We start from the raw sequence: 14,942 nt of genomic DNA, 5'->3' as shown, positions 1-14,942 counted from the left end.
AATTAACACTCGTGGAACAAAGATAACCAAACGGTACAGAGGGAAGGGAGAGCCGAGCTATATCGAAACGTTGGAGAGGGGAACGGTCTATAACGCAGGCAGACGGAGCCAATCAGGGCGCAATGCGATTACCTTAACGAGAAATCCGATTACTTATTCATTCGCCTAACTCGAAATCAGTTTAACTAATCGTTTAATTCGGTAGCTACCCCCGTCGAGCGTGCGTTTTCGAGGCAGACACGGGCCGAGTTCCATCTCTGTCCCTTTCTTCCTCGTTGCCTCTCCTTTCCACCTCGTGTGGATGCTCGTTGGGTGTGGTGGCCATGGGATGGATGGATCTCCCCATCCAGCCTTCTCTGCCTGGCCAAATAGACCCGCACACGCGCAACCACCGTCGTTTCTACACGTGCTGTGCTACCCTTGGCCAGAGGGTGAGGAACAGGAGGGACACGCGGTGGGGAAACAGGCCAGGAGGAGAGAGGCCTCATTCAATTCAATTACGTAATGAATTGTCGTGTCTTGAGTAAACACCCTTCCTCACCGCGACTCGCCGCCGGAAAATCGCCGGTTGGGGATACGTTCCTCGCGCGGAGGGGATGTCGTGGCTGCGTGCACCGCCGTCTACAGCGCCGTTCAGGTGTGGGTTGATGTTAGGGCGAGGAATTAGTGAGGTGGCAGAGCGGTTTTCGACGAAATCAAAGCGAGGGTTGGCTGAGTGTTTTTAGCGTTGTTTTGGGTGTCAATTGTGGATTAATAGAGCGTTTAGGAATATGAACTTGATTCGGATGAGCATGCGGGGATAGTAGTTAAATTGTTCCTTATATCGCGAATAGTTTCCATTGCAAAGTAATACTGCAATTATAGATAAATATTTTCAATTAATTTTCTTTTTCAGTTTCGACCGAGGAATCAAAATAGTTTGAAACTTGTAGGAGTTTTATAAAATAAGGAGAATTATTAAGGAGATGATGAAGATAACAATAGATATTCGAGCGCCGCTTATGAGCCATACTGTATGAAACCAACGATTCTGTTGAACTGAATCAATCTGAAGCTCGCAAATGCTTCGAAATCTCTCGTTGCGTCTTCTCCGAGTTTCCAGTTTCTCCTCCGTCTCTCTTCCTTCCCCGCGTGCTCACTTCCTGTCAGTCGTTTTCCATCGTGGTGCATCCACACGTGGATACACGCGATATCGACGTTTCCGGAATTGCTCTCATCTCGTTTGCAGAGGCAGTATCAGTAATTCCGGTGTTCTCTCAAAATTAACAGAGCCGGTTCGACGAGGTTACTCGGGGGTTTGCACAGGAGACCGGAAACGGTCGGCGTTCAAAGGAAACCGAATCGGTATTAGAGGGGACCCGAGTAAATCATTCGAATTCGTTCATGTTCACTGATTTTTCTCTTAAAACTCGTAATTCTTTATTATTAAAAATTAAATAAGCTCTTTCCCAAAGTTTTATTTCGATAAACTTTTCAGGCGGATTTCAAATTTTCCCGCGAATTCCAAGCGGTCGAAAGAAATATCGATAAATCGATTTTATATTTTATTTGAAGAAATTTTAACACATGCCGAATTTCATTGTTTTAGTTTCATTATGGAGGTCTAAATTTCTGATGTAAAACATACGGGCGGAGGGACGATTTTCGTCCACAAAAAAAGAATCTGTTTTCGCCATGGCGTACTTCCGGACCAAATTCCAAATTCCCAGTGTAACATCTCTAAAGGTATTGTACTCAGTTAACACACAGGAATGATAATGGAGTTAGACAAGAGTGGATTTATAGGTTATACCGTAAATCAAAGCAACACTTTATAACTATAGCTTAAGCTACGTTTTTAACGATACGATGCAACAAAATTGAATTCATAAATGATTTACTATCCTTAGGAAAACGGTCACTATCAATCAATAGTGTTCAGGAGTCCCTCGATAATACAGTCGATATTGACAAGAAATAGCAGGTGTTTTTGGTCCCGGAAGTCGGACGATCAACCAATCGAACATGGCGTCGGTAACTGCGGGGAACCCTTACCGCCTTGTATGGATCTCGTCAGCAAGGGTTGTTCGTCGAAGTGTCTCGATTCAGAAAAACCCCGGAAGGGATGGAGATATAGATTCTTCAGCATTAGAAAACAGTCAGTTGCGAAGGAAAAGCCAAGCAATTGTAAGAAAATGGAAAAAGTAGAGGAAAAGTTGACCTGGTGGGCGAAGATCTTTGGCCCAGATCCTAGGAGATCTTCGCCCGATCCGTGTACTTGTAAATTGGCACATAGGACAAGAAAAACAATGAGAGAACATGATCCTAGACTATGTCATGATCCACGATATCAGCAGACTAAGGGAGACGTGCTTTTATATACGGAAATGATAAAAATGTCTAAGGCGCCTTGCTTGGAACCGCAACCGAAACCTCCACCAGGATACAAAGTCCCTAAAGCGGTATTTTTCAGGAAACTAAACAGTAATTGTGATATGGTAAGCTATAGTTTTTGAATAATTTTTTAGTAGCAATTTTAGGTGTGATTAGTAATAGTTTTCGATTATTTTTGATATGATTAATAGTAGATTTTGATTGCGATTTTGGAAGAATTTTGTTAATGAACTCGGAATTTATACCGAAATAAGTGTCGCATTAAAACATGTTTCGTTCTACTTAATAGATTTGTGAATTTTAATGTAAGAGTAATATAAAAAAAAAATAGATTTTATGAATGAAGATAAAATTAGTTTTATTTTAAAATTTGTTAGTATTGTAACTTCTTCCTGAATGCAGTTTTATGTATATTAAAGATAAGAAGATTTATCATGTGATTTGATAGTCAAATTTATCAATTTATAGATGCTGCTTAATCGTATGGTTGATGATCATGAAATGTGTGAAGTTAAAAAAGATACGCAATTAGAGGCGACGTATAGAATTCCATATGAAGAATTGAGACCACCGGAAAAAAGGAGAAAATCGTTTAGTTGTAAATCAGGAGTTCAATCCAAAGATGTTCTTCCACCAATGAATTCGAAATTAAACTCTCGTGAATTTCTTCAGCATCGATATATCCATAAACCAAATTCAAAACTTCTTAAACATTCTCAAATACATAAAAACGAATTATGCGAAGACAAAAGCAGTTTCAATCAGATGGAACAAAAACGATCCAGAATAGAGCAATTGAAAATTCTTATTAAACAAAAAGACACGACTCATTGAGTGCTGATTTCTTCTAGATCGTTAAACTTGAATTTATTTTGCCATGACGAAATAATTATACAAATTTGAAAAGTGTATTAGTTTAATAAGAAACTAAATCTTCAAATGGTAATTAAATCATATGTAAAAAGTGTCTTCTGTATGTGGAAAAAATAATTTGTAATCTCACTCATTTACCTTCGAAGAAATAAAGAAAAATAGCTGTAAAAATAATTCAATGTTTTGGTATACAGTCATGATTTTATATAATATTAAATAAAATTAATGTGATTAGAATAAATAAGAGCCATTATAATACATGATGAAACTGGTATTCAAAAATTGCGCGAAATTATGCAATCATGCAGTGCCATCTATCTGTGTGAATTTCACCCGAGTTTCAATACAGTAGGCCGCCTATGAGCTACAAGATTTCCTTCGATGGCGGCGTTGTTGCTGTGTGTGGACCCCTACAGAGCTGGCTACGGGGCAGTCAAATGTCTTGTAAAGGAACTCCCTCCGCTTGCAAGTCAAAACAAATCCCGCGAATCTTTCGTAATCGACGAGGTTTGTGTTCGGTTCGCGGTTGGACGCACGGAGAGGTCGGCATTGTGGGTGGATCGGTAGGTTACAACCAATTAAGTTTGCTGTCGGTTTCGCCGGATGAAGACAAAAGGGAAGAAACAAATAAAAAAGGAAAACAGAAAGCAAGGAGCAACGACGAAACTGTACAGTATCACGAGAGAGTGTGGATTGAGAGTAATCAAGTGACGAACAATAGTGTTACGGGTGAGACGAACGTTGACGGAATCGGTAAAACTGCCGATGTCGAGACTGTAGCCGACATTGAGAAATGGTTAAAAACGCGCACAGAATCCGTGTCGAGTATGGATCTCGATGCGATCAAGTCTGGAGTCGAGGAGGGCGTCGACCGGTACCTGGGCGAGGAACTCCAGCACGCTTTTCTGGAAAAGGACCCTGACGGATTGTCAATCGATATTGATCTGTCTGACAAGAAACTTAATTTAGGTTATGATCCTTTACTTCAGGAGCTCCAAAATGAGAAGCTGCTTGATGAAAAGGATAGCTTTATACTACCAGAATTTCAGTTGGATCATTTGGATCCATTGGCGTTGTCGCCGGATGACATGATGGTTGCCGGTGAAATTTTGCCGTCGACAAGTGCTCAACCTACTTTAAGTGTCCCTAATAGGGATGTCGAAGGAATGTGTACAGAGACTGAACAAACTTCATTAATGAAAAAAGCCATGATCACAGATAATCACGAATTGCAGAGCAAGTCTACGCAAGTTGTTGTAGATGATTTGCATAATATAGATAACGTGAATAAAGAAGTTGAGTTGCAAAAGGACAATAGCTTATGCAATGATACTACGAATCTCTATGTGCAGGATCTCAATTCAGAAAATACCATACAAGAGTTGTCAGATACAAAACTAGTTGATGATGATTCTGAAACTGCTATAATTGAACAATTAAAAACTAAAGGTAAGGCAAAATTAGAACCACGTATTATTAAGAAACGTAAAAGGATATCAGATACAGCAGACAAAAAATTAGACAATGAAATTAAGATATCGGGAGAAGATATCGTGGATACTGAAGATGGTGTTATGGCTGTTGTAGCCATATCAACGGATAAAATTTCAAATATGACACAAATTATTATAAATACTGGTACAGAAGAACAGATTTATCAAGGAAAAACTTCTGAGCTCTTGGAAGCTACAGGAAATTTTCCAAAATTACCAAAAATAGAAACTTCAGCTGTATGGAATGACACAGTGGAACATGGTACAGAAAATCCTAGTAATCAGCATGAAATGATAATATCTAATGCTTTAGAAGAATTAGGTATTACAGATGATAATTTACAACCAATATCTGTTAATGAGCATGGGAAAATATGGCTTTGTCCACGTGATGATTGTAATAGACAGTTCAGCAAACTGTATGCTCTAAAAGGGCATTTATTAGCACACTATGGTGTAAGACCTTTTAAGGTATGTAAATTTTAAATATTTTGATATTTTCTTCTAATTTTTCAGATAAGACTATAACATATTTATTTATCTGAGGTTTTATTTTTAGTGTGATTTTGAAGGATGTGCCTGGGCATTTTATTCAGAGTTTAAACTCAAAAGACATAAAGAAACACATTTGAAACGGAAAGACTATGTGTGTGAGGTAGAAGGTTGTAATCGTCGATTTACTACAATTTATAATTTATGGAGTCATGCGAAGTTACACAGTCGTCCAAATAGGATACTATGCCAAGTACCAGAGTGTCAAGAGAAGTTTCAAACAAAAAGAGCTTTGGAACTGCATATGAAGACTCATGATCAAAGTCATGCTCCATATATTTGTAAACATGAAGGATGTGGTAAAAGATATTATAGTAGTAATGCTTTAACGTCGCATCAAAGATGCCATAGTTACAAAGAAGTAGACGTAAAATGCTCATGGCCAGGTTGCGGTAAAGTGTTTGATAAGCCTTGTAGGCTAAAGGCACACATACGTTCGCATACCGGTTGTAAACCTTACCTTTGTACGTTTCAAGGTTGTCAATGGGCGTTTTCTTCCTCTAGTAAATTAAAGAGACACCAAAAGAAACACACTAATGAACGGAAGTTTGTATGTGATGTTCCTTCCTGTGGAAAAGCCTTTATGAGATCAGAACATCTTAAGGAACATAGATTAACCCATAAAGAGGGAAGATACTTTCAATGTTTTATATGTAATGCAAAATTTTCTGCAAAAAGTAGTTTATACGTTCATATAAAAAAGCATCAGGTTAAGGAAGACATAGAGATAAATACATATGATACCATCAGTAGCCAAAAACGAAGTAAAGTAAAAGAAATGCAATGTTCCAGGGTAAATCCGGTTGTGAAATCAAAAAGAAAGTCAATAGATCTGAACATAAATGTAGGTTGCATAAATACATCAACAGTAACAGAAAAATCTGACCATAATGATACAATATTTCGAAATAATAATGTAAATCAAACTAAAGATGATACAGTGCCTCTACAAGATCAACCTAAGACTCTATATCATTGTCCAGTTGAAACCTGTACGCGTTCGTATACTACAAAAGCGACATTAAGAGCACATATGTTAAAAGTACATGGCACTCCTGTTGAAGAGTGTGATAAAACCACCAATAAAATGTCTGAAGATTCGGTCTGTAACATGGATTACATTTTATATACAGCTCCCTCAGTATCAGAGCCTACAGAGCAAATGATAATGGTAGCACCTTGTGATGCAGTTATTCTTAGTACTTCTTCAGAAACAGATCGTTCTCTTCCTGAACCGGAACCACCACCTCTTAATAATGTATTGAAAACGTCGGAGTCTTCTTCAAACATTGCTACACACAAGCAATTATCTAATCAACATGTGAGAAAAGATCAGGGTTCCGCACGGACTGATTTAACTTTTTCCGACGTGTGGAAGTTAAAGACGAATGGTGCTGTGTTAGATTCGGTTGTTGGAGCATCCGATGTTGTGTTAGGTACAAGTGATTTAGAAGAGGGTTTATTACTCACAGAGGAATTACCTTCAATGTATTACCAAGATGATGTAGTAGGAACAGAGTATCAGGTACTGCTACTTGATTCAGTACCATCTGAAAATACTATAAATCTGAGGGGACTTGAATAATACATGACTGTACTTTGGAAATGGGTGAAAAGAAACTGATCATTGTTATTTTTTAATGTAGGATAAGTTTTAATATGGTCTGTGATCAAAGGCTTGTTTTTAGCCTTACATTCATTTATACTACAGTCCATAATTGCTTCAAATCGTTATTTTATTAATAAAATATTGTTGCTATTTTTCCAAAAAGTTTATTCATTGTTCTTCTATTGTATATAATATTCCTGAAACCTTGTGTATATAGTAGTCAATGTATAATAAGGTTTGTTTACTAGAATTAAAAAATTAATTACACATTTTGTAAGATGTCAGTAGTTTACATACTATGATGCATTTCATACATTGAGAATTTTTACTAATGTATAATAATTCAATAGTTTCAAAATATAATAAACCAAGATATATCGAAATATTAATAAAACAAAAAATTGGAATGTTTTTATAAAATTGACATACAATACAATTAAAAGAAAATTGGACAAAATACAAGCTGCACCAAATTAAATACTTTCATACCTATAAATGCGTGTATATGCATGTATTAAAAATATCTTTAATATATTATTTTTATTTAATACAAATTTTCATATTGTTAAAAATTATAACTAATACTTTAACAAAATTATCATAGGCTGTAGTATTTTAGTCTTTATTTTCTAAATTCAGTTCCTATTATTTTAAAATTTTATTTTTATAGCAAATTTTTAATTTTTGTGAAATATTAAAAGTTTATCAAAAAGTACTAACTTATTTCCTATACAGGAATTATAATGTTTCGCTATAAAATAATTTGAGAAATACTGTGTCACAATGACAAAATTATAAATACGATGATCGTACACGTACGCAGATATAAACTTTTCCGCATTACAATTTTAATCATCTTACAATTCCATTTATAAAGTTATTGTCAATGTGATATAAACTTCGTTAGATGGAACCTTCACTTTTCATCATCTAGGTGCTATTCATAACTATCAATAAACCCTATTTATAATTTCAAAATAAAAGTTAAATTATCTAAATATACATTAATACTTCAAACTACAGTTTTAAGAAGTACAAATAATAAAAAGAAATGCAAATGATAATTTAATGTAGGACTATATAAAAATATTGCCTATTATCGCTAATTTTCAAACAATATCGGTACATTTTTCTGCACTGAACATTTGTGTTTCTGTATACGGTCTTCCTAGTTTTATATCGATTTTCAAATACAATCGATTCTTTATTTTCTCTAGGAAATACATTAGTGAATGTAATATAGTTATGAAGATAGCTTCACCTATACATACCAACGAAGCTTGGACAGGCTTTTTCCAATCGAGGATTTTATAAATATAGTGGTAACCATGCTTATCTACTCCACCAGCTAAATAATATAATATCGAAAATATAACGTACAAAATTACTATAATTAAACTCCACCAAAAGTTTCTTAATCTAAACGGAATGCTCGTGATACAAAAATCTACTATCATTAAAATACTGTTACATATGTGTAGCATAATATTTAGAGGATCCAGATGGTGAATCCTTGGATCGAATATGCTAGACCAGTAAGTAATTGTAACTCCAAATGCAATACTAGTGGTTACAACATAAAGGAACCAATAAACCATGTCTATCGATCCTAGCATTAACACAGAAGGATCGAAATCTGATACTTTTTGCAGTTTCCATCTTTTCAATACAAGAAAACCACCAAGGAAAGCTTGACTGACACCTAACACTAAATCCCAATTGGTCAAGTATATTGGCCATGTGTCATATACTGGTCTTGGTTGGTAGCTGCCGAATTCGAAGATTGAACACACTATAATAGAAGCCCATGCCATGAAAATTAACCAACGATAAAGTAGGTACCAGGTGGCTACGTGTTTTTGACATTTTGGTTCGGAGAAGATTCGTGAATGTGGTGGCTGGTCTTTCTTACAGAACCACTTCCTTGCTGCCTCCTGACACCAGAGTTTATTTACCATTGTTCGACGACCTACAAGTAAATAATATTTATTATTAATATTGTAAGATATTCGGTAAATAATTATATACGATAAAAGTAATACAATTAATTCGCTACATAACTTTAAACTTTTGAAAGCACACGGTTGTGCATTATACACGTTACAAATTACGAAACATAGAAAACAGTTGCAATATTTCCTACTTCCTGTTAGCTACCTCTGTCTATATAGCATTACTATAGTCTGATTAGACATACCTTTCTTAATTACTATGTTTAAAACCAGTGATTATTATATTTTAGTACACATGCGTGTTTCTTCATTTCCGGCAAACTTCCCGCTCAAAATTTTTGACCGATTCAAAATTAATGAAAATTACGTAAGTATTTTAACTGATTGATATACGAATTTTTAGAAAGTGATTCACTTGTTTTTGTGAATAATGGCGATAGTAATACTGTGATATTTACTGGATTTAATAATAGGAATTCCTTTGTAGAGAGAGATACAAAGCAGTTACGTAGAGTCGGTTTCGAAAATTCATCATATTAGAAAATAACTTACATGACGAACATTGCACGAGTAAAAAAAGGAATCGTTTTGGAATCCACAGACTGTTATAGGATATTGATACCATCTTGTATGTAATAAAACTACGTTAGAAACCTGATAAGTGAAATAATACCGTCGTAATAGAAATGTAAACATAACCTCTATGTAGTTAGACAACTATCATGGGCGCAGCCATGTTGGCTTTATTCAAAGGATTTTATCTTTGGCGCGAAAACTAGCGCTGATTTAAATACCGTTATTTTTTAATTTAAATAAAATATGTCAATTTCTATCCATACTTAGTGCTGATATTAAATAATTTGTAATTATTAAAAAATCAGACATGATAAACAAAAATACAATATTATAAAATATATTAATCATTTTTCTGTTTAAGTTTACATAGCTTAGAGGTTTATGTAAGATGATATTGAATTTTTGATAAGATACAAGCATCGAATGCAAACGTAGCAATTTTTAAATCTCATAATTTACACAAATTCACCTTTCGATACACATTTCTCAGAGAGCGTACATAAGTGCATTACAGTAATCAATAAACTATCAACATTTCAAATCGCAAGGAGGTTTGAAACACAAGGTATGACTACGCAAATCAACTGATATTTTAAACATCAATATTTAGTTGCTCATTAAATAAGATAGTACATTTTATTTCTTCCAATACTATCCTATTCAAATATATCTATAATAATTAAATATATTCAAAGGTATAATTATGTAATATAATTTGTAGGTTATCATAGTTTGAACAGCAAAAATAAAAGAGGGATATGTCACGCCGTCCATTTGAACGATTGAAACGATTGAGGTGGGACAGCCGTGTAAAATCTTTAATCGCATTGTCCAAACACCGGCGCAGATGGAAGCTAGTTTGAACTAATTAACCCTGTTAACCCAAGGCGCTGAGGTTCGCACGGACAGCGCCCTAAGCTCACGCATCTCTCATATATACGTAGATGCGTAGAGGTCGTAGTAGCATGGTCAATCGGCTAATACCAATTTCCTCTTAATTTATTACAATTTTCTATTATTATCACTACTATCGTACGAATACAGGTAACAGCTTTTATTTGAGAATCAATATCCTTAATAATTTATAACTTTAATGAAACAATTATTTCTATAACGTAAAAATAATGAGCGGAGAAACATAGTCGCGTAGGAATAGGAATGGAAATATTTGAATCGTGTATTACATTGAAATTTGATTATCGTATTCTGAGAACTGATACTATACGTAAGGTATATCTTTTACGTGATACCTACATAGATTACTATATCGAGAAAAATAGCTATTTACAGTTAATATTAAAAGGAAATTGTCATGTAAAATTATGAAAAGAAATTCTAATTGAATTTAATATTTGTTAGGAAGATATTTACAAGTGATATGAATAACACGAAGGAAATACTAATCAAGATAAAAAGAAAACTAAAAGTTCTCTTAATGTAAACTGAGCAACGAAGTCCAATTTATTAATGGTGACACCTGACACGATCCCTCGTTATCACAACACTATAAAATCGTTATTGATATAATTCATGATTCATTATCTATGTACGTATCATATTTTAATATTATGAAGTTTGATACAAAGAAATATTATATATAATACATCTGAAAAATTCAAAATTTCCGAGTATCAAATCCTAAAGAAATAAAAGATCTATATTTTATGTGATAATATTGTTGTTCGTATAGTGAAACAAGGAACGAAGATGTTACTTTAAAATAAAATAGAGCAGAAGAACATAAATGGATCACGAACCGAGTTGTTGACCAGAAACACGAAGGGGAGGTAGACTTAAGCCGTCGGGGGCTGAGACACGATCAATGTATTCTTCGATCCCGTTGATCTTCGACCACCATAAGCACACGATCTGCTTACACGACAGCACGCCTGACTCGTCACTGATCAGTCTCCTGGCCAAGCTGGTCAAAACCCTATACCATGAGCGAAATCAATTCAATCCGTACATTACCCTTTCCCTTCCTCTACCCTTTGCTATGTATTTAAACCGCCCCTGAATGACCGAGCTTCAGTGCACACGTCCATGGAACGCACGATATTTCTTTTCGCCTAGCCATCACGGTTAATGGCTTTCATTCTGAGGACGCCTTTAGAATTGAATTCTCCTCAGCTCGTTATTTTCAAATTATAAATGCTTTATACAGGTTTTCTTGAAAATATTTTATATATTTCAATTAGAGAAATTAAAGATAAATAATTGAAATTTGTCATTGCTAGGGTTTCAGTATATAAATTTCAATTATTACGCAGAAATTATTATTCACGAAATCTGTATATTGTTGAGACGTGATAATATAAATTTACCATGGACCGACGCATATGCTATTCTTGGCATTGTATTAATTGTAGAGGTTACTTTGAAAATCGAAGAAAAGGAAGAACCCTCGCTTGAGGCACGCCAAAGAGCATATGAACTAGAACAGGCGGTACAGAGCTGTCAATCCGACACACTATGATCTTTCTTTATGAGCCTTATAGAAACAAACGGAATGTAGGTTTTATTACCTGTAACGTTACTCGTTAAAGCTAGTAGAAGATACTAAAGTTTTAGAGTAACTGTACAGTAAAGAATAGCGAAGAAAATAATTTATCATAAAATGTTCAACGATTTCATTCCAATTTCTCTGATTAAAAGACACTGCGTTTTTCAGGTATGGGCTCCGAACTTCAAAATACCTTCTACATTCCTGTAACTAATGATGCCAAAGAAAGGAGACTATTCATACGTACCGACGAAAAACACAATCATGAAACTCCACAACAACTTTGTCTTATTGGATCCTTCTAGAAACATAGAACAACTCTTCAGAATTTTTCTTCTGACACTAATCAAAAACTATGTATCAACACGTGTTTTACACCAAGTTAGAAATTCTGTTACTCAGCAACGAATGTAAGTTGAAGTCCTCGCTCTAGGACGAACGTCATGTTGTAAACGTAAGAAAAAAAAAGAAAGCGGAAGCAAAGGAAAGAACGAGGATAAATGTTCGCACCGGATAGTGTGGGGAGTGTCTGGAACCGTAGATATTCCTTCATCGTGCCATCAATGCAGGAAATCTTCTCTGGCACGCCATGGTCCTCTATTTCCTCGCACTCGGGAGGCATTTGTGTCCGGCCTCCTGTTCGGCGTACGCTTGGCCCGTGACTGCCCGGCAACCGGCTCCGCGTGCTTCAAATCAATATCAATCGCTATGCACCAGCTGCTTCCCCTTGCGTTCTACGGCACTGTTCCCCACGAACACCTTTTCGACACGTTCTGATAATAATTGCCAGTGAGTTTCCTCCTTTTTACGAACGACTCGCGAAGGATTCATCGCAAGTGTAACATTGCTTAACGTCCTGGCCGCTTCTTTGCCATAAAATATTGACTTTGACAGAGTATAATTTCCTTATCGACCAAAGAAAGATAATTTTTGCATGCTTCCTGTCAAAGTATTTAAAGCTAAACAGATTAATTTGTTTTTGTAATTATCAATCACTTACCTCCTACTTTGATATTCCATATATTTCGATATATTTATTTCGTTTTTTAAATTCTCTTTTATCAAATTGCAGGGAAGGATCAAGTATTCTTATAATGATTTACATCGACTTACATCGATTAAATATGAAATTGACGAATCAATGTTTATGCTAAAAAGGAAAATTCAAAGAAAAATGTGTTTGTGGAAGAATTAACCACATAGATTCTTCCTAGATCGGCTTTACCGGGAAACTCGATATAAATATCATCGAATAAAAGATAAGACGAGTTTATCGAGTGTCAACGATGCAGAAGATATTACTTTAATTGTCCAATAATTACCGCAATGCACGCTATCATTTAAAGATTGTCATTTTTGTTCAAACATGAGGTTTACTACTTGCAAGGATTAACTTAAAACGTATTATATATAGGAAAAGTATTAACTTAAAACGTCACACATTGCTTCATTTATTGCGGCGAAGAGTTTTCTAATTTTTCGAACGTTTGATATCTTTCTTCATCATAAATATGTTATCCCTTTTCTCCCAGTAGTTTTTGTTATTTATAAATCCTATAAAACATTCGTATTCGTTGCAGAATTCGTTTGTTGCTTATAATACTTTAATTATTTGAAGTTGTAATTAATTTATTATAAATTAACCGCATTTTTATACCTCTGAATTTCTTCTATGAGTGATATTTTGATAGGCCAAAATATGAATATATCCCCTTTGTAAGAAAAAAGAGCCGCACGGTCAAGGCCTTACGCAGGCGTAATAGTGTAGTTTGCGTCGTTCTTTTGGACGTTTTGGACGAGGGATACGAAATTAGGGCTGCGGTGGGTTCCCCGAGGTCGAATCGGTTTGTCGATTTCAAAGTGGATCGTAAACCAAGCAGTATTTCGGAGAATTGATCCATGATCGGATTTCACTTACAAAACACTATAAAAACTTTATCAAATTTATGTGTATTTTCATTACTTCGTTATATGTCTGTACATATGTATGTATGCTCAAGAGATCTAAACAGAAGGGAATTGTAAAAAGTTATTTAAAGCAAGCAATTAATGTAAGAGAATGCGGTAGGAATAATTGAACGAAAGTATACCTATAATTAAAACCGTGAAAAATGGTGTACCAAGAAAAGAAAGTTGTTCAAACCGTAAAGCAATTGGTCAATTAAAATCATCACATTTTCAAGCACATACAAAATATTCTTATTAATGCTTAACCTTCACCTAGTAACTGTATGTGATAAGATACCAACTAATTGTAATAAGCAGCAACGATGCAGCAATTTTGATAACAAACACGTGAACTGTAGCTCGTCTTTTGAAACTTGTTAAACGCATGACGTACTCTCGATTCTACCTTAAGTGAGTACACGCCACCAGCCGGTCATTCATTAGCGAATCGGTCACCAGATGATCGTGGAACGTACAATTGGGTGTGCGTGTTTTTGGCGTTACGCAACTTTCGAATGATATTTTATGATTCACTTTGAAAGTATGATCAAACTGTATTAAATATCTCAACGATGTTCATATTTCATAGTTCATAATTCATATCAAACATACAATCATGCAAATATGCTATTATTTTGTTCCACGTGAACTTCACAATTCGCAGTTATAAAATACTAATGAATTTTAGAAAATGGAAACGATGATATGAAATTTCCAACATGGCATCTGCAGTCTACGCAAAAATGCAGCCGTTGTATACGTATCCGCTTTTTCTATGGTTACACAGATCTCCGGTTACTCACGTTCATGTGTCTCATAAGCGGTTTATACGTATCAGTTACACGATAAGATGTTTTATTCGATTAATATCATCTTGAAGAATTCGTAGATATTTCTTTGAGTAGAGATATTCCTATAATTGTATTAGCGAAATTTAATATGTAATATATATCATCATTAAATAATATATTTTAATGTAAAGTTTATTCACTGTTAATTTCATAATAATTCTCGAGTAGTATTATATAGAAAGAAGTTGAGTAAAGTTTTCTGTTTTTAAGTAA

At 34.9% G+C, this 14,942-nt stretch overlaps 3 protein-coding genes across 3 annotated transcripts; 2 read left to right on the top strand and 1 right to left on the bottom strand.

Moving 5' to 3' along the window:
* Positions 1-1,606: 1,606 nt before the first annotated feature.
* LOC108548816 (uncharacterized) lies at positions 1,607-3,207 on the top strand. Its single transcript, XM_017901937.1, has 3 exons — positions 1,607-1,725; positions 1,890-2,477; positions 2,842-3,207. Exons 1-3 carry the CDS (start codon positions 1,675-1,677, stop codon positions 3,205-3,207), a joined length of 1,005 nt encoding a protein of 334 aa, XP_017757426.1. The 5' UTR covers positions 1,607-1,674.
* A 398-nt stretch (positions 3,208-3,605) lies between these two features.
* LOC108548860 (zinc finger protein 184) lies at positions 3,606-6,876 on the top strand. Its single transcript, XM_017901989.1, has 2 exons — positions 3,606-5,210; positions 5,299-6,876. The coding sequence occupies exons 1-2, from the start codon at positions 3,606-3,608 to the stop codon at positions 6,874-6,876; spliced, it is 3,183 nt and encodes a 1,060-aa protein (XP_017757478.1).
* A 1,133-nt stretch (positions 6,877-8,009) lies between these two features.
* LOC108548862 (protein rolling stone) lies at positions 8,010-12,676 on the bottom strand. The gene is made up of 2 exons (XM_017901991.1): positions 12,442-12,676; positions 8,010-8,869 (listed from the first exon to the last, which is right to left on the bottom strand). The coding sequence occupies exons 1-2, from the start codon at positions 12,551-12,553 to the stop codon at positions 8,010-8,012; spliced, it is 972 nt and encodes a 323-aa protein (XP_017757480.1). The 5' UTR covers positions 12,554-12,676.
* Between the last annotated feature and the right edge of the window lie 2,266 nt (positions 12,677-14,942).

The sequence above is a fragment of the Eufriesea mexicana genome, unplaced genomic scaffold, assembly GCF_001483705.2.
Source record: "Eufriesea mexicana isolate 0111107269 unplaced genomic scaffold, ASM148370v2 scaffold1653, whole genome shotgun sequence".
NCBI classification, from domain to species: Eukaryota; Metazoa; Arthropoda; class Insecta; order Hymenoptera; family Apidae; genus Eufriesea; species Eufriesea mexicana.
This window is presented reverse-complemented; position numbering and strand designations above follow the sequence as displayed.

What these genes read in the sequence shown, in the direction of transcription:
- LOC108548816 (XM_017901937.1), top strand. Translation starts at nt 1,675, where the DNA reads ATGGCGTACTTCCGGACCAAATTCCAAATTCCCAGTGTAACATCTCTA. An exon ending in CCAGTGTAACATCTCTAAAG is followed by an intron (nt 1,726 to 1,889) that starts GTATTGTACTCA and finishes TACTATCCTTAG; the next exon opens with GAAAACGGTCACTATCAATC. An exon ending in TAAACAGTAATTGTGATATG is followed by an intron (nt 2,478 to 2,841) that starts GTAAGCTATAGT and finishes ATCAATTTATAG; the next exon opens with ATGCTGCTTAATCGTATGGT.
- LOC108548862 (XM_017901991.1), bottom strand. Translation starts at nt 12,553, where the DNA reads ATGCCTCCCGAGTGCGAGGAAATAGAGGACCATGGCGTGCCAGAGAAG. An exon ending in GACACTCCCCACACTATCCG is followed by an intron (nt 8,870 to 12,441) that starts GTGCGAACATTT and finishes ATTTACTTGTAG; the next exon opens with GTCGTCGAACAATGGTAAAT.
- LOC108548860 (XM_017901989.1), top strand. Translation starts at nt 3,606, where the DNA reads ATGAGCTACAAGATTTCCTTCGATGGCGGCGTTGTTGCTGTGTGTGGA. An exon ending in ATGGTGTAAGACCTTTTAAG is followed by an intron (nt 5,211 to 5,298) that starts GTATGTAAATTT and finishes TTTTATTTTTAG; the next exon opens with TGTGATTTTGAAGGATGTGC.